The sequence below is a fragment of the Nyctereutes procyonoides genome, unplaced genomic scaffold (genome assembly GCF_905146905.1).
Source record: "Nyctereutes procyonoides isolate TBG_1078 unplaced genomic scaffold, NYPRO_anot_genome, whole genome shotgun sequence".
In the NCBI taxonomy this organism is placed as follows: domain Eukaryota; kingdom Metazoa; phylum Chordata; class Mammalia; order Carnivora; family Canidae; genus Nyctereutes; species Nyctereutes procyonoides.
The window spans coordinates 19,777,303-19,797,447 of record NW_026575120.1 but is presented as its reverse complement, the minus strand read 5'-3'; the positions used below and the strand labels follow the sequence as shown (position 1 = coordinate 19,797,447).

The following is a 20,145-nucleotide window of genomic DNA, read 5'->3' as shown; positions in this document are numbered from 1 at the left end:
TTATAAGAAACCTGGTTTTCTCTTCAAAATAAATGGACCTGGGACTAATGAAATAATTTTTGTGCTAAGTATATATTGGCCTATATTAAACAAAAACACTTTCATTTTCTCTAATATAAAGTTTAAGTGAATGCTAAAACTTCACATCTATGATAGGTAAAAATTTATATATAATTAGAAATTAAATTTCACTCTATATCTTAAATAGAAGATGAGACAGTAATTAGATTATTTTGATATTTCAACTAGTAAAAGGCCAATGTGAACTGAGAAGTGTAGAAAAGGCTGATCCTAAGACTGGCTAGCTACTGTATTTAGTAAAAATACAGTTAATATTTTCAGATCTAACTTATATCCCCTTTCCATCAAATATTAACCCAAATAGCTAACCAAAAAAATGAAACAAAAAAGCAAATGCTCTGTCTCTGCCATCTACTGGAGAAAGAAGATACAGAACACACTCACTACAGATAAGACAATTCCACACATGTAGACAATATATTCACTTTTAAGTGAATTATGCTCATAAAGTTATTTCTTTTTCCAAGGATTTACATTTACCTACCTGCCATGTAGAGAATGAGAGTAGGGAGGCAGAGAAAAAGCACATGTGAATGCAAAAGCAAAGATAAGCCCAAGATATTTCACTTTCTCTAAGACAGCTTCACACACCTATACTTACATGGCCATGGAGATCTGTGTTAAGAAGCATCATTGCACAAGTGAGACAATGGACTCCATCTAAGAGAAGAGACAAGGAAAGAAAGCATTGATTCGCTATTTCCTGTTGGATTCCTTATTATCATTAAAGTAGCATACATTAAGAACCTATGAACACATAATAATGTAGCTAGCCACCATTGATCATATCTGTTAGGGAGACAAGAAATAGATAAATTATTAAAAGGACCTCAGTGTACAGAGTTGAACTCTGTTGGTGATAAACTATATTATTCTTCCCTCTTTGGAGGGCAATTTGATAGTACATACCTTAAGCTTTGAAACAGTATCTTTTGACATATCAAATTAGTTTATAGGGCTTTTCACTAAGGAAATAAAGATCTATACAAAATACAAGTGTATCCAAAGAAACGTTGCTTACAATGGGGAACAAGTAAATAAAACCCTCCAAAAACACAATCCTATTATGTTTAAGTCACTAAAAATGTTGTCCAAGTATACATGTTGAAATAGATAGTTCACAATAAATTATTATATAAAAAACACATTATATGCAGTATGGTACCATTTAAATATAAATACATTTAGAATAATATATAACATTATATTAAAAGATTATTGTCTCTGGATAGTGAGATAATTTTTATCTTTTTATTTATATTTTCCCAATTTTCTGTAACACAAGATACAGAAGCGAAAATAAGTCATTTGCTACTCTTCTTTCTTTTCTTTTTTTTTTTTTTTTACTTCCTGGGAGGAAAGTGAAGAAAGAAGCAAAAGTCAAAGAAAACTAAGATTTGGGTCTTTCATTGTACTGTCTGGGTATCAGTTCTCTGGCTAAAAACATATGGGCAGGAACAGTTATCCTCTTTCTCGACAATTCATTAAAGGCAACATGTAGGTTTGACTGGTCCGGGATACTATGGATCAAACAAAAATACAATAATACAATAATCTGTAAAGATTGAAAAATACAATAATCTGTAAAGATTGAAAAATATTCAGGGGGAAAATGTTGCTTAAACCAGACGGATTATGTCACATTTAGACAGAAACATCACTCTCTCCTTACTTTATAAAGGAAAAGAAGAAGCACTAAGAATTAAGCTTCTCATTTCCAAACCTTAGAATTACTTCTCCCATTCTTTTCCCCCATTTTTCAATCTAAGTATAGTAGACAAAGGTGGTTGCAGATACAGAAAAATCTTATTAGTGTATGCCAAATATACAGCAAGGCCTTGCTAATTCCTGAATTCATGAATTAAAGACCACTTATTCTTCAGGAGTATGCCTTTGAGTATAGTAGGTGATTTCTGTCATTAAGGTCTCTAAGGAGATGCTACTAAATGTCCAAAAGTATATTTATTCCAGTTCCAGTTTATTAAATTTTAAATACATTTAAAATAAATTCCTTGAAAGCATTTGTAAAACTTAGCAGCCAACTCTCATGTATCCTTATCAATGTCCAGTTGAGTGTACACATCCATATTCCTTATTTCACTCAGCAATGTCACCGTATGGAGCACCTGGTGGCTCAGTTGGTCAAGTGTCTACCTTCAATTCAGGTCATGATCCCAGGATTCTGGGATCAAGTCCTGCCATCAGGCTCCCTGCTCAATGGGGAGCCTGCTCCTCCTTCCTGCTTGTGCTCTCTCTTGCTCTCTCCTCTCTCTCTCTCTCTCAAATATATAAAGTCTTAAAAAAAAAAAGGAATGTCAACATTTTATTAGATTTGAAGGAGGTTTTAATAAAAACAACTCCCTTCTATCTCTTTCATTCTCTACTCAATCCTGATAGTGATAGAAACAGTGAATAAGTAATCTAAATATAATCAAAAAAAGGACTAAAGAAAATTAAGTTTCTATTTCACAGAGAGGAAGTGACTCTAATGATCAGTTTGTTAGTTAATTTAGCTATACACTAGAGGGCAGAGGCTGGGGGATAAGTTCACTCATCCCAGTTAACTGACAATACTGAAGCTAAGACAGAATTGTTATTTCTTATGCATTTAGTACTAGTGATCTATTTCGGATTTGTGTTTATTAAAGATTCTCCAATGGCAAATGAATGTGTCAACCTTTGAAAATTTTGCTTTATTGCAGGAATCAACATGGAGGAGAAACCTTTTGGTAGGGTGAAAAATAAATAAAGTTGCATTTTAAAAATAATACAATGAATATAAACTCATAGTTCATTAAAATCACAAACCAAAGTCAGTGGTCAGTGCTGTTACAATGAATATCAAACCAAAGCACTGGAGACACACTACAAACTCCAGTACGATTTGTAAATGTTCCCAAAACATTATTATCCCTAACCACAAAACTAAGCAAACATGCACTTCAAGAAGTTTAGAGATCAGATGTATAGGGAGAAGAAATAAGAAAGCTGGCATTTCATTTATTACAATATGCTTTGCATGTAAAATCTCTGAGTGATCGCATTAGCAACTTAAAGCATCTCGTCATACTATGGAACTGGAAAGCAAAGTAAAAAAAAAAATTAAAAGAAAAGAATATCAGGCAGTCATTAAATATCATGTTTTTTAAAGAGTATTTAATGACATGAGAAAATGCTCAAAACGAAAAGGAAACAACAGGAAAAAAAAAACCTCTGGAATGATTCGAATTCAACATTGTACAAATAGAGCAGAAGCAAATATATCAGTGAATAATAGTTATCTCCAGATAATTAGAGATATCTAGATGATTTTCATTTTCTTCTGTATAATCCTCCATATTTTCCACAATAAAATATAACTTTCATAGTGAGAAAAATAAGACTTGTTTTTGGAAATATAAACATTTGCATCAAATTACCTTGTGAAGCAATGGCATCTGGGTTACAATAAAAGTATCTATTGGAGAAGTGTATTAAAACTCTCTCTCGTTCTTGAGTTTCTCCCACAAGAGAAAATGCTTTAAAGAAATACCTTAAAAAGATTTAAGAGAAAAAAAGTGAAACTAGAAAAGATTACCATACTTTTCATGTTTGACAATTAAAGCTAATTCTATACAAGAAATTAATTATACAAAGTAAGATAGATATTCTACAGTTATTTTTTTAATTCTTTTTTTATTTTTTAATTTTTTTATTTTTATTTATTTATGATAGTCACACACAGAGAGAGAGAGAGGCAGAGACACAGGCAGAGGGAGAAGCAGGCTCCATGCACCGGGAGCCCGATGTGGGATTCGATCCCAGGTCTCCAGGATCGCGCCCTGGGCCAAAGGCAGGCGCCAAACCGCTGTGCCACCCAGAGATCCCTACAGTTATTTTTTTAAATCACTTACTAGATAGCCATTCAATATAAATTTATTTAATTCTATAAAATGTCAATATAAAAAATGAAAGGCAATACCAATAACATGTAGTTAATACATTAAGAAATGCTTTGGGAAGGTAGTAACTCTCCCATATGACTAAGTGACAAGTAGCCATTTAAAAGATAGGTCAGATAAAAACCAAAGAACACTCAAGACTGAACCAACCCATAACCATGTAGGCTATGTTTTAAAACTACACTTGGATCATTGTTTGTCATCTTGCTGTATGATTGATTGTATTTGCTACCGACACATTGTTAAAATTACAACTATATTATTATCCTGTGTACAGTAGGTTTCTGTTAATTTTATTTTGCCTATTATCATATTATATTACTAACTTTTTATATGAGAAGAAAATTGGGAGCCAAAATCCTAATTTATTCCTTAGGTTAAGAATAAATTAATTTATGTATAAAAATTTTTGAAAAGTAAAAATATGCCTAGAACCACACACCAATCTAAATCAGAGTCACTAAGAGTATTGTCTATTAGTGATAAAATCCTCACTTGCCAAAGCATATGGACTTCCCTGAACATAAGATGGGAAGAAAAATAAAATCCTTTAAAATGCTCTAAGAAATCTTACAATTAAAAGAAACATACAAAAATCTTATTTCTGGGACACCCGGGTGGCTCAGCAGTTGAGCATCTGCCTTTGGCTCAGGGTGTGATCCCCGGATCCAGGATCAAGTCCCATATCGGGCTCCCCGCATGGAGCTTGCTTCTCCCTCTGCCTGTGTCTCTGCTTCTCTCTCTGTGTGTCTCATGAATAAATACATAAAATCTTTAAAAAAAAATCTTATTTCTATGATGAAAATGTTGCTATCTTAGTTTGTTAAATCTAAATTATATTGATCAAACTTTAGTTTTTCATAACTGTCTTTTATAAACCACATCAGAAAGCAAACTACAAATATAGATATTTCCTCTCCTCTTATCTGTTTTCAGTGGGAAAACCTATGCATGCCCTCAATTCACGCGAAGTGCCACTGAATAAGTCACTATTGTGCATTCTAATCCAAACACCCTCACTTTACCTCTCAAGATTCGTGATTTATAAAACTATAGGGTTACACAGATGATCTCACAATTCCTCCAGGCTCTGACACATTATAAAGTTTATAAGAGTAACTGCTGACTGGGTTTTACCTTCAGTGGCTCCTAGAAATTTACAGTACCATATGGTGTGAAAAGTGAGGATCAGTGTGTTTATTAAACTTTAATTTGAACACATGAGCAAAATGTGTTACTACCTAAAAGAGTTTTGCAGATATCTTCTGCTTATTAGTATGGTGATATTCATTTTTATTCCATTCATGAATTAATTCCAAAGTATCATCTTAGAAGGCTATTTGGTTATTATAAATCTGTGCCTTCTTTAAACTGATCATTCGAAAACCAAATTCCCAGATTCCACTTCTCAAGACTTACTTTGTCACTATTCTTTTCTACATCATCTACTAGATACAAAATATGAGTTCATGTGTGTTTTTATAAAAACAATATAATTTTCATTCTACTAATGCCTTATCTGGGCTAAGATCACAAAGTCACTGTGCTCTAAAAAAAAGAAAAATCAGATTTTAGTTTCAGCATTACTTTCTCTTCTCAGAACTAATCATTTGGAAGCAAAAAAGAACAGAAGTGATATTTAATCATACCTGAGAGACTGATCCAGGGTCATTCCTGTAAAATCAAAAAACTTCAGATATTCTTCTGCAACTAGTTTGCTAAATTCATTGCTATAAGAAAACAAGACAGACTTTGTTATTCAAATTCAAGCTATTAAAAATGAGACACAAAAAAATAAAAAAAATAAAAAAATAAAAAAATAAAAAAATAAAAATAAAAATGAGACACAAACGAGGACATATGCAAACACCAGCCCTAGTATAGAACGTACTTCTTGCCTAGGTGCTTTGCAACATCCGACCTTTTGAATCTGTCTAGTTGATAAAGTCGTCTGGCCAGCCTCCTGGCTGCTTCTATGTTGCTGCGGGTACCATTACTGAGACTTTCTGAGGCCTCCTTTTCCAGAATTTCAGTGCTCCCCATCTCAGAATGAGCCTCTAGCAGGGTTGTTTTTACACCAGCATTGCTGTGAGAATTGATAAAGAAGAAAAAAACAGAAAAGTTTTTTTTTTTATGTGACAAAAAGGGAAACTAGCTGATGAAATTATCGTGCCATAGAACCAAATGAAAAAATTTAGATGAGATAGTTTTATACTTAATTATTCATAAAAGTACTTCCAGCTGTTATATTTCAATATCTTTCAAAGTGATGGCTTAAACCCTTGATGAACAGTTCTCAAAACTTTTGATCTCAGTACCACTACATTTTAAAAAATATGGAGGACTCCAAAGACCTTTGTGTTTATCTGAGTTGTTATATCTATTGATAATTCACCATATTAGTAATTTAAAAAGAAAAAATTTAAATACTAACTCACTTAAAAATAACTAGCTCATTTCATGAATATAAATATTTTATTAAAAATAATTATAACTTCCAAAACAATAACATAAAATTTAGTGAGAAAAGCAATAACTATTTACATTTTTTACAAATTTCTTTAATGGTTGGCTTACTAGAAGACAGCTGGGTTTCTCACTGCCACATCTATTTGTAACCAATATTTTGTTTTGGTTGAAATTAAAATAATCCAGTCCCACACAGATAATTTAGTTAGAAAAAGAAGTATTTTAATATACTTTTCAGATAATTGTAGATATTCTTTTTTTTATATGGCACTAAAATAAGATAAGTGGTAGTTTCCCAAAGGTTAGGGTCAATATAGTATCAAAGAATTTTTTGTACTCATATTAAAATTTGTCTTCGTCTTTAAATGGATCTTTTACCCAGGCAAGATTCTGTACCATGCACTGGTCATTGGCAAAATATTGGTTCACATTTTATTACACACTAGTTTTGAAAATCACGTTTATTATGTCACCACTACTATCTTCATCAAAATCTTTAAGTACGGAAAAGCTACTAAACTTTTAGTGGAAGATAGAAGTTTTCCACAGTTCTAGGTTTTGACTGAAAGCTCACAATTGTATTGTTGGCAACAAATACTATCAATTGTTTTCTTAAAGTATTGATAGGCTTACTCAATTAATTTTTGAGAAAATGGCTGCCAATAACCATGGCTTATCATCTACACTGAAAAAATGGCAACATTTTTCCTAAAATTGCATTTCCTAAAAAGTAACTAGTTTATAAGTCACAACTCAAATTGCATACAAAATTGTCCTCAAGAAAACCATCAGGAGAAGTGTTTTATGCATATTTTCCATCTCATCACATGTGAAATTAAAAGGGTATGTACCCAAGGGTTAAAATATAATTATCAAGGAATTTTTATTAAGGAATTTTTAGGTGAGACTGGCTTTTTTATCTTGCATGCAGGACAGTAAAGAACATCAGAATGATTAGGACAGTTTAGTGCCTCTACGTTGATTTGTGCTGAAGCCCTCACCATGGCTTTTGTACCATCAGTGTGATTATCAATATAGTGAAAAAGGAAAATAATGCTGTATACTGTTATTATAAAATAACTTCAACCTCATAAACATCCTAAGAGGGCCTCAGTAAGCCATGCAAAACACCTGTGAGCACCTCTGCTCTTTTTTTTTTTTTTAAAGATTTTTATTTATTTAGTCATAGACACAGAGAGAGAGAGAGGCAGAGACACAGGCAGAGGGAGAAGCAGGCTCCACACTGGGAGCCTGATGTGGGACTCGATCCCAGGTCTCCAGGATCACACCCCAGGCTGCAGGTGGCGCCAAACCACTGCGCCACCAGGGCTGCCCAGCACCTCTGCTCTTGAAAAAGATCACAAACTATAGTCTGTGGCTGCCTATAGAATGATACATCATGCAATTTATAACATGGACACCAATAATGCAGTAATTTCCAAATTGGTGAATGAGGAATAGATACATTTGTGATAAACTAGACGTTAAGTAGCCTTCCAACATACTTACCACAGACTCTAAACCAGATATAGAAATTCTTCTGTAATGAACTAGATAGTAAATATTTCAGGTAAGGACACATAAGTTCTCTATTACACATGCTTGTTTTTCGTGGGGTTTTTTTTTTCAACCTCTTAAAACTTAAAACCATTCCAGGTTAGGCTGAAATAGGCCAAGAGGCCTCATTCTGCAGGTCTTTGCTCTATCATATTCTTCTTTAACTTGTCCTAATTTATGAGTATCCATTTATTGTCTAGCCCGAGACACTTGGAAGAGGGAACAGGGATGATAAAATCACTAAGTATGTAATTATAATTGTTATAATGTTTTTTAAAAAGGTACTACCAATAAAAAAAATTAGTTGTGAACTTACAGTATATAATAAACGACGAAAATCATTATAGCAAAAAACGAACATATTTCTAAGCAGAACTATTCAATATCTATTTTTGTTACTTATTCTACCTCACAATTTTCCATTGTAATTGGAAATTACACCAACTAAGTGGTAGCCTAGCAGGTTCACTATCCCTCAAATGCAGCTCCTGCCACTGTCTGCCCAGCCCATACACCAAGTAGCCCGAGGGACCGCACAGCCCCAGACATCCCCAGACATCCCCAGACATCCCCAACCACTACCAGACTGGAGGCAGAGAACTGCCCCTCACGACTTCTCTCCGAGCTCATTGTATCAACAAGTATTCCACATGCTGTCCCTGACAGGGAGCATACAGGGAGGGAAAAGAGAGATTACCCCACATTGTCTTTTAGACTCAACTATGTGAAAATTCTGTTCAACGCACACGTCCACTCACACATCCCAGAGGAGACTGCGGAGAAGCTTAGAAGTACCAAGTGGAGGCTTATCAAACTCAAGCTGACTTATTTTACTGTAGCTATTAATGATTAATACTTCATTTTTTAAAGTCAACGTAAAATGTTAAACCACAGTCAATGCCAGGACAACAAACATAAACTGGAATTGTCCCAGGCAAACTAAGATGTTTAGTAATCCTTCTTTAAACAATTAGCCACCTTAAATAATTTTCCAACAGAGACAGATACCAATTAATAAAATTGCTTCATTATGATGAGATCTTCAGGCAAATACATTTAAATATTTTTTCATCCTAAACCTTCCTCCACAGTTACCAGCCAGTTTTATGAAATCCATCCTATCAGAAAAATGAGTATTTAATCACTATATACAGCAAAGCTATAATAAGTAAACTCATATCAGAAAATTCATTTAAAGGACAATTCACATTTCAGGTTTTCCCACATTCATGGCTGAAACATAAAATATTAATTCCAAGAACTATTTTAGTGACGATCAAGTAATCTTTTTAATTGTAAAAGAAAATCCCTGCAGTTGTGTCTGCATGCATTCTCTTACTCTATATAGTAGCTATCATGGAGAAAAAAACAAATGCCAAAGAAAGAATTTTCTTTTCAATTACACTGCCACTTATTGCTCATTTTTCATGACAAATTTATGGCATATATTTAATCACTCCATGTAAATGGTATAATTACACCAGATATACGGCACTGCAAAAATTTTGTTCAAATACAAGAGACTTATCCTAATGAGTATATGTATTTTTCAAATGTAGTGGTCACAGTCACTCCTGTTTCTTATTTTTCATTCTTTATGTTTCCCCTCTTCCTACTCTCTTGCCCAACCTAGGCTATTTCGCCTCATTCTCCCTACATTCATCAAAAAGAGGTAATTTAAAAATCTGTAAAAATCAGACTTCTCTGGATCTTCTTAAAAAAATCTTCAATAAGGGCAGCCCCAGTGGCCTAGCAGTTTAGCACCACCTTCGGCCTGGAGTGTGATCCTGGAGACCCGGGATCGAGTCCCATATTGGGCTCCCTGCACGGAGCCTGCTTCTCCCTCTGCCTGTGTCTCTTTCTCTCTCTCTGTCATGAATAAATAATTTTTTAAAAAAAATCTTCAATAAAATAGAAAATAAGGACTACAGTGAGGATAAATACTTTCATTCCTAGATGGCTTCATCTGTCCCACTTCATGATTTAAGAGATTACTTGAATAAGAACAGAAACTGTTTCATTTAAATCAGAAAGCCTAGCAATATAAATATAAACTTACCAGCAATCAGACAGAGCCCAAAAAGAACTCATCCCAGAGCCCAGGGTGCCTCGGCCAAATATATGTCCTCTTATAAGCCCCTTCCCAGTACTCTTTGCCCTACAAGTCCAGTTATCTGTTGGTCTCTAGGGCTTCTAAGGACCTGGCTCCCTGTGGGGTCATATTACTATGACCTCACTTTCTTGGCAGAGTGCTTACTGTTAGAGTTTTTGTAATGTTTTTACAACCCTAATAAAAACAGAAGCCAGAACACAAGAGCCACTGTATATCAGGAGCATAAACAACAGTGGCAACCCAGCCTTGCTCACACTTGATAAAGCAAACTGGATGATCCCTCTCAGGAGGGATGACACCCCATTTTGTTTCCTGGAATACACAAGACATTATCCATCTAGTCCACTGAATATTAGATGCTTTCAGTAGTTTCAATTTTCCCTTTTTTTAAAAAACTCTCTTTTCTTTTTCACAAGTAACTTTTACAATTTTCTAAGGCGAAATCCCTAATAGCCACTTAAATGTAGAAAAGATTCCCCAAAAGGTTCTCCCTGTGTTCCAGAAAATGCTTCACTGGGGCCCATACCTCACACCTGCAAACAAATATGGTAACACTATCATCAAAAGAAGGATCAGATTGTTGAGTGTGATCATGGGGCATTCTCATAACCTTTTTATCATACTAGGATTACCAATTTTTCTAAGTAAATATAATAGGATACTCAGTTAAATCTGAATTGCGGATAAACAACAGTTTTTAAGCACAGGACATACATTAATAAAAATCATTCAATGTTTATCTGAAATTCAAATTTAACTGGCCATCTTATACTTTACCTGGTAACCCTACCTCCTAAAATGTTTGTTCTAAACTTATTTGAAGAATTCCAATTATGGCATTCCTTGTCAATTGGTAGTATGTTTCACAATAGATTCCTTCTGGGTTTATTTTGACTGACTTATGTGATTCAATTCTTATTCCTTATTAAACTATTGTTCTATAGTTTCACCAAGACCTTCTCTCAGTTGTCCATGACCTACTGATTCTTCTCTGATGTCCTCTAAATATAAAGGAAAAACTCTATGTTCTCTGTATTTCCACACTTCTTTCCCAGCCTACATACTGCTACCACAGATGTAATAAAAGGCCTCCATAAAAATCCTACACAAGATAAAAATCCATATTCTGTAGTATGTCAGATAAGACCATTCACAAGGTGACCCCAATAGATCATTTAGATTTATCATTTACCAGTTTCCTCATGCTTGGGCCACACGGGAATTTTAGCTATGCTCTCGTACCCTTGTTCCATCTTGCTCCCTTTGCTTCTCTTGTTACCCCTACCCTAAAATTCTGAGATGCCCCAAGTTTTGCAAATTCTTGTTGATTCTACAAGAACCCTAGTGAGAGAACTTTTTTAAGACTCATACCCCAACTCCCTCTTGCTGCATTCTCAGAGCACTTGATAAATTACCTTTATTCTAGCTCTTCTTTTAAAAGTCCCGTCTCTCTCATCTACTACAATCTTGATTTTCACTCTGTATTCACATCACAGGAATAGGCTAAAGTTATTCAATAGCCATTTGTTAAAAGGATGCAAGAACTGAACTGGCTGTGTCCACATTCTCCACTGTCTTCTATGCTATAAATGACACGCAGCACAAATCTTCTAATTCATTATGACTAATCCTGGAATGTTCTGGAAGGACTGATATCAGCAGAGGGTACCAGTTACATTGTCTGGTTTCATATTCACTTTGAATTAATTTTAAAAAAGTATTTAAATTTTTATTGAATTGAGATAATAAAACTAGGATAAAAAAATACATTAGGCTAAAGGTTCAAGGCTTCCCCTACCCATCATCCCACTGCATTTATAAAGTATACTAGGGGAGTTGTGCATAAAAAACAACAACAAACAGTAACTTGCTTCAATTTCATACTGTAAAAGCTAGATAAAGGCCAATCAGAAGAATCCCAAAGAGTGGAAAGAAATGACTCCAGTTGCAAGTGGAATGAAAGGACCAGAGGATGCAATGACTCTGGAAGCATTCTTCAGGCTGCAAAGACAGATATAAAAGGCCTGGAACTGACAGATTCAGGAAAACTGGTACAAATGCTTTAGCTTTCATGGGTAGAATGAATGTCAGTCAGAAAGTGTTCTAAGTATATCATAAGCAAGATTAAAATCCTGAAATATAAAAAATTGCCTTTGAGAAAGGAAAGGAAATCTTGTTGGCCATCATTATGTAAAATATTCATTTCTCAGGCATTGCAGAGATAGCATATCTAATCTTGGAGGAAATATACCTGAGAAATTATTCAGAGTAGCTACACTTCTTCCAATGGTTCCCATTCACCTAACAGCATCTAACGTTGGCTAAGTACTTATTTTGTGCCAGTCACCGAGATGAGTGCTTCCTAGAAATTGTCTCATCTAATCCTCAATTATTTTATGAAGTACATAGTAGTATAAACATTTTACAGATAGAAACTGAGGCACAGAGCTGGACATGGACAATGGCACTTCAGTACCCAAGTCCTTTATATCCTCTAGTACTATTAATTTTGCTACTGCTAGTCATTTTCTGGTATGATTGTTTTTGCAGAGTCAACAAATATCTTACCATGTGTCAGGCAATGTATACTTCAATAAACAAAACACTTCTACTCCAGGGGAGCTAAAACTAAACAAACATAATAAATGAAAAAAATAAATATACATAGTATGTTAGAAAGTGGTAACTGCTATGGAAAAAAACAAATAGAACAGAGAGATCAAGAATTGCAGTTTGGGGAGAGAGGTAGATATATTTTTAAAGTGGTCATGGGAGTTCTGAGCAACTTGAAAGGTGGAGTTGCCTTCAATTAACATAGAGAAAACAAAGTTGGCACAGGTTTTAAGAGAAAAAAGTTCCATTTAGACACATTCTATCTATCTCCCTTAGATATCCAAGGAGATATATGGCAATATGAACATATGTTATGTAACGCTTTCAGAAAAGACATGTGCCTGGGGCCTACTCCAGGGAATTCTCAGACCACTGACCTTTACATTTTCTTTTTAAGCTCTAAGATGATTCTGATGTGTATCAGGATTTTGAGCCACCACTATCCCAGGGAAAATCACTATAGGTCTAAAGAGGGGAAATGGTAATGATCAGACTTGGATATTTTACTATTTTATTTTATTTTATTTTATATTTTTATTTTATATTTTATATTATTTTATATTATATTATATTATTTTATTTTATTATTTTATTTTTATTTGAGACAGGAAGAGATTGTCTTAAGCAGGCTCCATGCTCAGAGTGGGGCCCAACTTTGGGCTCAATTTCACAACCCTAAGATCATGACCTGAGTGGAAATCAAGAGTCAGACAGTCAAACTACCCCAGCACCCCATTAGACTTGGATTTTTATAAGATCACTTTTCTTTGTACCATGGAGGAAAAACTTTAGGTAGACAGAACTGAGCCTCGAGTATTTTGATGGCTAGGACAGCTGAACCTGAATTGAAAGATAATTCATGTGAATATTTTTTAAAAATACCTGCTCTGAGGGGCGCCTGGGTGGCCCAGTTGGTAAACTGACTGAATTTTGATTTCAGCTCTGGTCCACAGTCTCAGCGTTGTGAGATCAGTCACCTCCGGCTCTATGTTCAGCACATAGTCTAAGACTTTCTCCCTTTCCCTCTGCCCCTCCCCATGTGCACTCTCTCTCAAATAAATAAATAAATAAATAAATAAATCTAAAAAAAAAAATCCTGCTCTGAAAGATATTTAGAAAGTAAATTCAAACAACATAATGAATAATTTGGTATGTGTTTGGAGTTGTGTTCAAAGAGAGGGCAGAAGGCTAACTGACTTAGAATCTGGACAAAATATGTTGCCAACAACCAAGATAACAAATACAAGAGGAAGACAACAGAATGTGTAACAGTGTGGGGCAGGGGGCATGTGAGCACACACATGCACATACAGAAACAGGAAACAGAGAAAAGATGATGAGTTTGGCTTGAAGATGTAATAAAACATGGCATCCATATGACTCTCAGACAGAGCTGTCTAGTAGCCACAGCAACCATCCACTACCTGTAGGAACTCAGTATGGGCATAGCAGTCCCCTCCACTAATGGGAATAGATCATCTGGCAAGGGGTTGTAATGTCCAATATGCCTAAGGAACTCAGAAATGTGTCAATAAAGAAATATGTATAGCAGCGTATTCATCTGAACACAGTTCCATTACAGTAGAAGAATTAGGAGGTCTCTTTTCTTATTAATGAGATTCTACATGCAAGTGCTTGGTTTGCCAGTAATAATTACTAATTCAGAAGATGCTAAATTCAAGTAAAAGATCCACATAAATGCTTACTTAGTAGTGTTTGGCTCATAGTGAACTATAAATGTTAGGTGCCATCACCAGACCCAATTCTTATCATTACTACTACTCCCTTCATCTTTAAGATTATTACTTGGTTATTTGGACGACCACATGAGATAATTACATCAGGCAGTATTTTATTAAATGTAAACTGCTATTTGTACTGTATACAAGTGTTAATTTAGCTCTTAGTAGCAACTAATACTTGACTTCTCTAAAGAAAATTACCTCAAATAAACACACTTTGACATTTATATAGAATACATCTCTCTAGATAGGACAGCATTTACTTATGATTTCAGAGACTTTAAGAGAACCATAGGTAAAATCTAATGATAGAAACTCCTAATGGCTATTTCTCTGTTTGGAACGGAAAACGTAATTCAGTCTTTACAAATGAAGAATTGTAATTAAGTGTCACCTAGAGGTTCTGGCTCAGGATATTGTTTTAAATAAACTTCATTCGTTTTATTCAGTTCTGCATTCAGTATTCAGGTCACCAACGTGCAACTGACCAAACTTACCAATTTGCCCTGGAAGCACTTATTTCCAATAAAGAATTGGAATCTTTACTCTTCTGGAGCTTCATACTCCTCTGGGGGTATAATCCAGATGATTCAGGGTTTTGGGGGTGCTTCTTGTTTTTTTTTTTTCTTTTTTGTTTTTTAAAAGGAGTTTTTTTTGTTTTGTTTTGATTTTCCATATTAAACTCAGCTTTTCTGGACCAGCTCTCAAATGAGAACATAATTTTGCTGCAATATTATTAGGTCAATTTTAATACAACTACATTCTAAAAAATTTTTTAAGATTTTACTTATTTATTCCTGAGAGATATAGAGAGAGGGACAGAGACATTGGTAGAGGGAGAAGCAGGCTTCCCACAGGGACTGGGATGGGGGACTCCATCCCAGGACTCCAGGATCACGCCCTGAGCCAAAGGAGGACGCTCAACCGCTGAGCCACCCAGGCGTCCCACATTATAAAAATTTGAGATGAATCATTTGCAAAGCAACTACTACTAGATGTCTAGCTTGATAATAAATAAGGAGGAAAGTGATGCAAAACCACTTACATGTTCATTATTTGCACAGAAGCTTCAGTGAACAAATCAGTGAATTCCAATTCCAGTGGACAAGAAAGGAAGAATGAATCATTCACAGATGGACTAGCTTGTTTTCTTAGAATGCTATTAAAATGTCACTGCATATTTTGAGTTTACATCTTTCATGAGATATAGCTTTTGGCTATGTTACTTCATTGCCTTTATATGGCATTAAAAATCTCTAATGATACTGTATTACTCTCTACCCTGACAAAAGGAAATAAAAGGGGTAACTACATCCCATATCCTTGCAAATTCATAAGTCGACAGTCTGAAATTGATCATACCCTTTAATGACTATGATTATGCACTGCACATTCTGGGCAAACAGGGTGGTATGAAATTGGACAGTACACTTATATGTCTACACAAAAAACACTAGCTTATCCCCCATGCCAAGATATTACATTCTTTCATGTTTTTCAAAATCCGAATTATCTAACTTAAATTTTTTTCATTTAAAGGAAGGCATTAACACTCTAAATGAATGCATACATACACAAAGCCAAACTCATCAAAACACACCTTCCTTTGACTAAGGAGGAAGGAGGTACTACTTGGCCCTATGACACATGAAAAAAGAAACATGTAAAAGAGACTAAACTGCCAGAGCTCACTAACCTCACTCCTGGGATTTAGCTGAGGATACTATTGCCAAATGTAATAAAATTATAAGCAAAAAAAATTTAACACCCTTAGGGAGAATATTTATAATAACACAGAATGAGAAAGATGAAAGGCCTGCACTCTGAAAACTTTAAACATTGATGAAAGAAAGTGAAGACAACACAAGGCAATGAAAAGACATTCCATGCTCATGGATCCAAAGAACAAATATTGTTAAAAATGTCTCTATTATCCAAAGCAAGCTACACATTTAATCCAAACCCTATCAAAACACCAACAGCATTTTTCATAGAACGGCAACAGACAATCCTAAAATTTGTATGGAACCACAAAAAAACCCCAAATAATCAAAGCAATCTTGAAAAAGAAGAGCAAAGCTGGAGTTATCATAATTCTGGACTTTAAATCATATTACAAAGCTATAGTAATCACAACGGTGATCACTGGCACAGAAGACACATAGTTCAATGGAATATAACAGAAAACCTAGAAATAAACCTACAATTACATGGTCAATTAAACCTTGACAAAGCAGGTAAGAATATCCAGTAGGAAAAGACAGTCTCTGCAACAAAAGGTGTTGGGAAAACTGGACAGCTACATGCAAAAGAATGAAACTGAACTACTTTCTTACACCACACACAAAAATAAACTCAAAATGGATTAAAGACCCAAATGTAAGACCTGAAACCATAACAATCCTAGAAGAAAGCACAGGCAGTAATTTCTCTGACATTGGCTATAGCCACATTTTTCTAGATACATCTCTTGAAACAAGGGGGATAAAGGCAAAAATAAATTATTGGGATTACATCAATATAAAAAGCTTCTCCACAGTGAAGGAAACAATCACCAAAAATAAAATGCAACCTATAGAATGAGAGAAGATATTTGCAAATGACATATCCAATGAAGGGTCAGTATCCAAATACATGAAGAACTTATACAACTCAATATTCAAAAAATAATCCAATTAAAAACGGGCAGAAGACATGAACAGACATTTCTCCAAAGAAGACATACCGATAGTCAACAGACACATGAAATGATGCTCAACATCACTCATCATCAGGGAAATGCAAATCAAAACCACAATGAGATATCACTTCACAAACCTGTCAGAATGACTGAAATCAAAATCACAAAAAACAAGTGTTGGCAAAAGTACGAGAAAAAGGAACCCTCTGGCATGGAGGGTGGGAATGCAAACTGATGCAGTCATTCTGGAAAACAGTGTGGAGGTTCCCCAAGAAGTTAAAAGTAGAGCTATCCTACCATCCAGTAATCATCATGCTACTAGGTATCAAAAAAAAATAAAAACACTATACCAGATGGATACATGCATCCTTATGTTTATAACAGCATTCTTTACAACAGCCAAAATATGGAAGTGGCCAAGTGTCCAGCAACCGACAAGATATGGAAGTGGCCAAGTGTCCAGCAACCGACGAGTATATAAAAGAAGATGTGGTGTGTGTGTGTGTGTGTGTGTGTGTACACACAATGGAATATTACTCAGCCATATAAGAGAATAAAATCTTGCCATTTGCAATGCCGTGGATCAAACTAGAAAATATAATGCTATGCAAAATAAGTCAGTCAGAGAAAGACAAATACCATATTGATTTCACTCATGTGTGGAATTTAAGAAATAAAAAAACAGAGCAAGGGAAAGAAAAGAGAGGGAGGCAAACCAAAAAGAGACTTTTAAAAAATGTAAATTCAATTAGCCAACATATAGTACATCATTAGTTTCAGAGGCAGAGTTCAGTTATTCTTCAGTTGCATATAACACCCAGTGCTCATCACATCATGTTCCTTCCCTGAATGCTCATAACCCAATTGCCCCCCCACCCCGTCCCCTCCGGCAACTCTGTTTGTTACCTAGAGTTAAGTCTCTCATGGTTTGTCTCCCTCTCTGATTTCTTTCCATTCAGTTTTCCCTCCCTTCTCCTATGATTCTTTGCACCGAAGAAACAGACTCTTAAGTACAGAGAACAAACTGATGATCACCAGAAAGGAGTGGGGGGGTTAGGTAAAATAGAAGATGGGGATTAAGAAGTATTCTTAGCATGATGTGCACAGGGTGATGTATGGAAATGTTGAACCTCTATACTGTACACCTGAAACTAATATAACATTGTATGTTAACTATATTGTAATTTAAAGAAAAATTTAAAAGGCTGGTGTATCTAAACCAATCTTGTGAATCTATTTCCCTCGGAGCACACAGGTTAAGAGGCACCAAACCGAGTCAGGGATAGACAGCCGTCTTCTATCTTGCAAGCACTGGCTAGAGTTAGAATATGTATCCTAATCAAAATTGAATGTTTTTATTTTAATCAACCCCTGCTAGAAGTCTCAACTTAGAACTTAATTTTTCTTTAATGTAATTTACTTGAGAGTAATAACCATTAGGGGTAAAACAGTTAAAATTAGCTTAGTGAACATAAGTACCCCATCCCTAAACTCAAAAGTATACTTATAAATACAAATTTAGCTTGATCAAACACCCCCCCCACACACACACACGCCTTTGCAGGTCCAGGTACTAAATAGTATTATCTAGTTAGGGAACATTAGATCAGTTTTGTACTCTCCTCTGTCTTTCTTCCTTTTCTCTTTCATTTTCCAAAGAACAAGAGGCTTTATGAATATTTTTATGGTTAGATATATCCAAATGTTATCATCACTATTAGTGTTTTATGATCTCTCTTTGAATTTTTATGAATACTTGTTTTCACCGTCCCATATCACATTTTTGCTGCACCTAGAAGGGCACATCTGCCCTGCAGCACCCCTCAGCTCTGGGAGGTTCACTACCGGGCCCTCAGGCTCACGTTCTGCATGCAGTCTTCCAGAAGAGGGCACCAACATGCAAAGCAGTGGCACAGAAACTGACCAAACACCAAATGAATAAAATAGGCTGCATATACCTTAGAAGCATTTATTTCCAATAAATAATTGTACTCTTCACCTCTCTAGAGTTTCACACTCCTCTGGAGGCACAATCCAGATGATGCAGGTTTTTGTTTGCGTTCACCAGCTCCATACATGTCCTACTACCGTGGCCTGTCAGTACATCCTCTCCACACTGGGTTTTCTCTGAGTGCTATTTATTGCCACTACACTGTAAGCTGCTGTATTTGACAGAGGTTTCTCAGATTTGCTTAACAATTTTTTTTGTGTGTAATTTTAAAGAGAAAAAATTAGCTCCCTAACAAGAGTGTAGGAAAATCAGCACGAAGAAGGCAGGACGATCATTCCCTAAGGAAATAAAGTCTTATCTCTGTCATGTCCTGCCTTCATCTCTTTACATTACTCCAGCTCATCTGGAGACAGATCAAAGAGATCATCATCATCTGGGGCTACAGGAATAAAAAGGGATTTTCCATTCTTTATTGCCTATGATGATGAATGAGTTAGCAAGAAAGGCCATATACATTTTTGTCTAAATTTACTTTGTAAGCACATCTGGAATGTTTACTGTGCTTTGTGCACTATTCTAAGCATTTTATATTGCCTCACCTATAACCCCTTTAACAACCCCTTTAACAACCCTATGAGAAGTACTACCATCACCATTTTACAGAGGAGTAAACTGAGATATGGAGACATAAGTCATTTCATAAGTCACAATGCTAAAAATGGCAAAGCTGGGATGGGGCTCAAGCCAGGCTGTTTTATCTGCAAAGTTCAAGCTCTTAAACAATATGCTGTGTGGCCTGTCTTCTGTTGCAGTATAACTACAGGTTCTACTTCAGGTGTAACACTGGCATGTGAGAATAAAATGTCTACTTTTTAAGGGACATCCATATGACTAAACATGCTTAGTATAACTATACTTAATTAAGTGTACACATCAAAATTGCATAATTCTCTCTGCAATAACTTATTAAAGCATGTAATATGTGCTGGACATACCAC

The 20,145-nt window shown here is 35.2% G+C and overlaps 1 protein-coding gene across 10 annotated transcripts in view; it reads right to left on the bottom strand.

Moving 5' to 3' along the window:
* Positions 1-20,145, bottom strand: part of PSD3 (pleckstrin and Sec7 domain containing 3) — a 577,886-nt gene that overhangs the window by 326,544 nt on the left and 231,197 nt on the right. For 9 of the 10 annotated variants that reach the window (XM_055334846.1, XM_055334847.1, XM_055334841.1 and 6 more), the window contains 4 exons: positions 5,914-6,108; positions 5,672-5,752; positions 3,501-3,613; positions 683-741 (listed from right to left, as the gene is read on the bottom strand). In XM_055334846.1, coding sequence (XP_055190821.1) covers positions 683-741; positions 3,501-3,613; positions 5,672-5,752; positions 5,914-6,108 — 448 coding nt within the window. Of the gene's footprint in view, positions 1-682; positions 742-3,500; positions 3,614-5,671; positions 5,753-5,913; positions 6,109-10,107; positions 10,129-20,145 lie in introns of those variants that run through there. The other variant, XM_055334849.1, reaches the window with a different exon arrangement.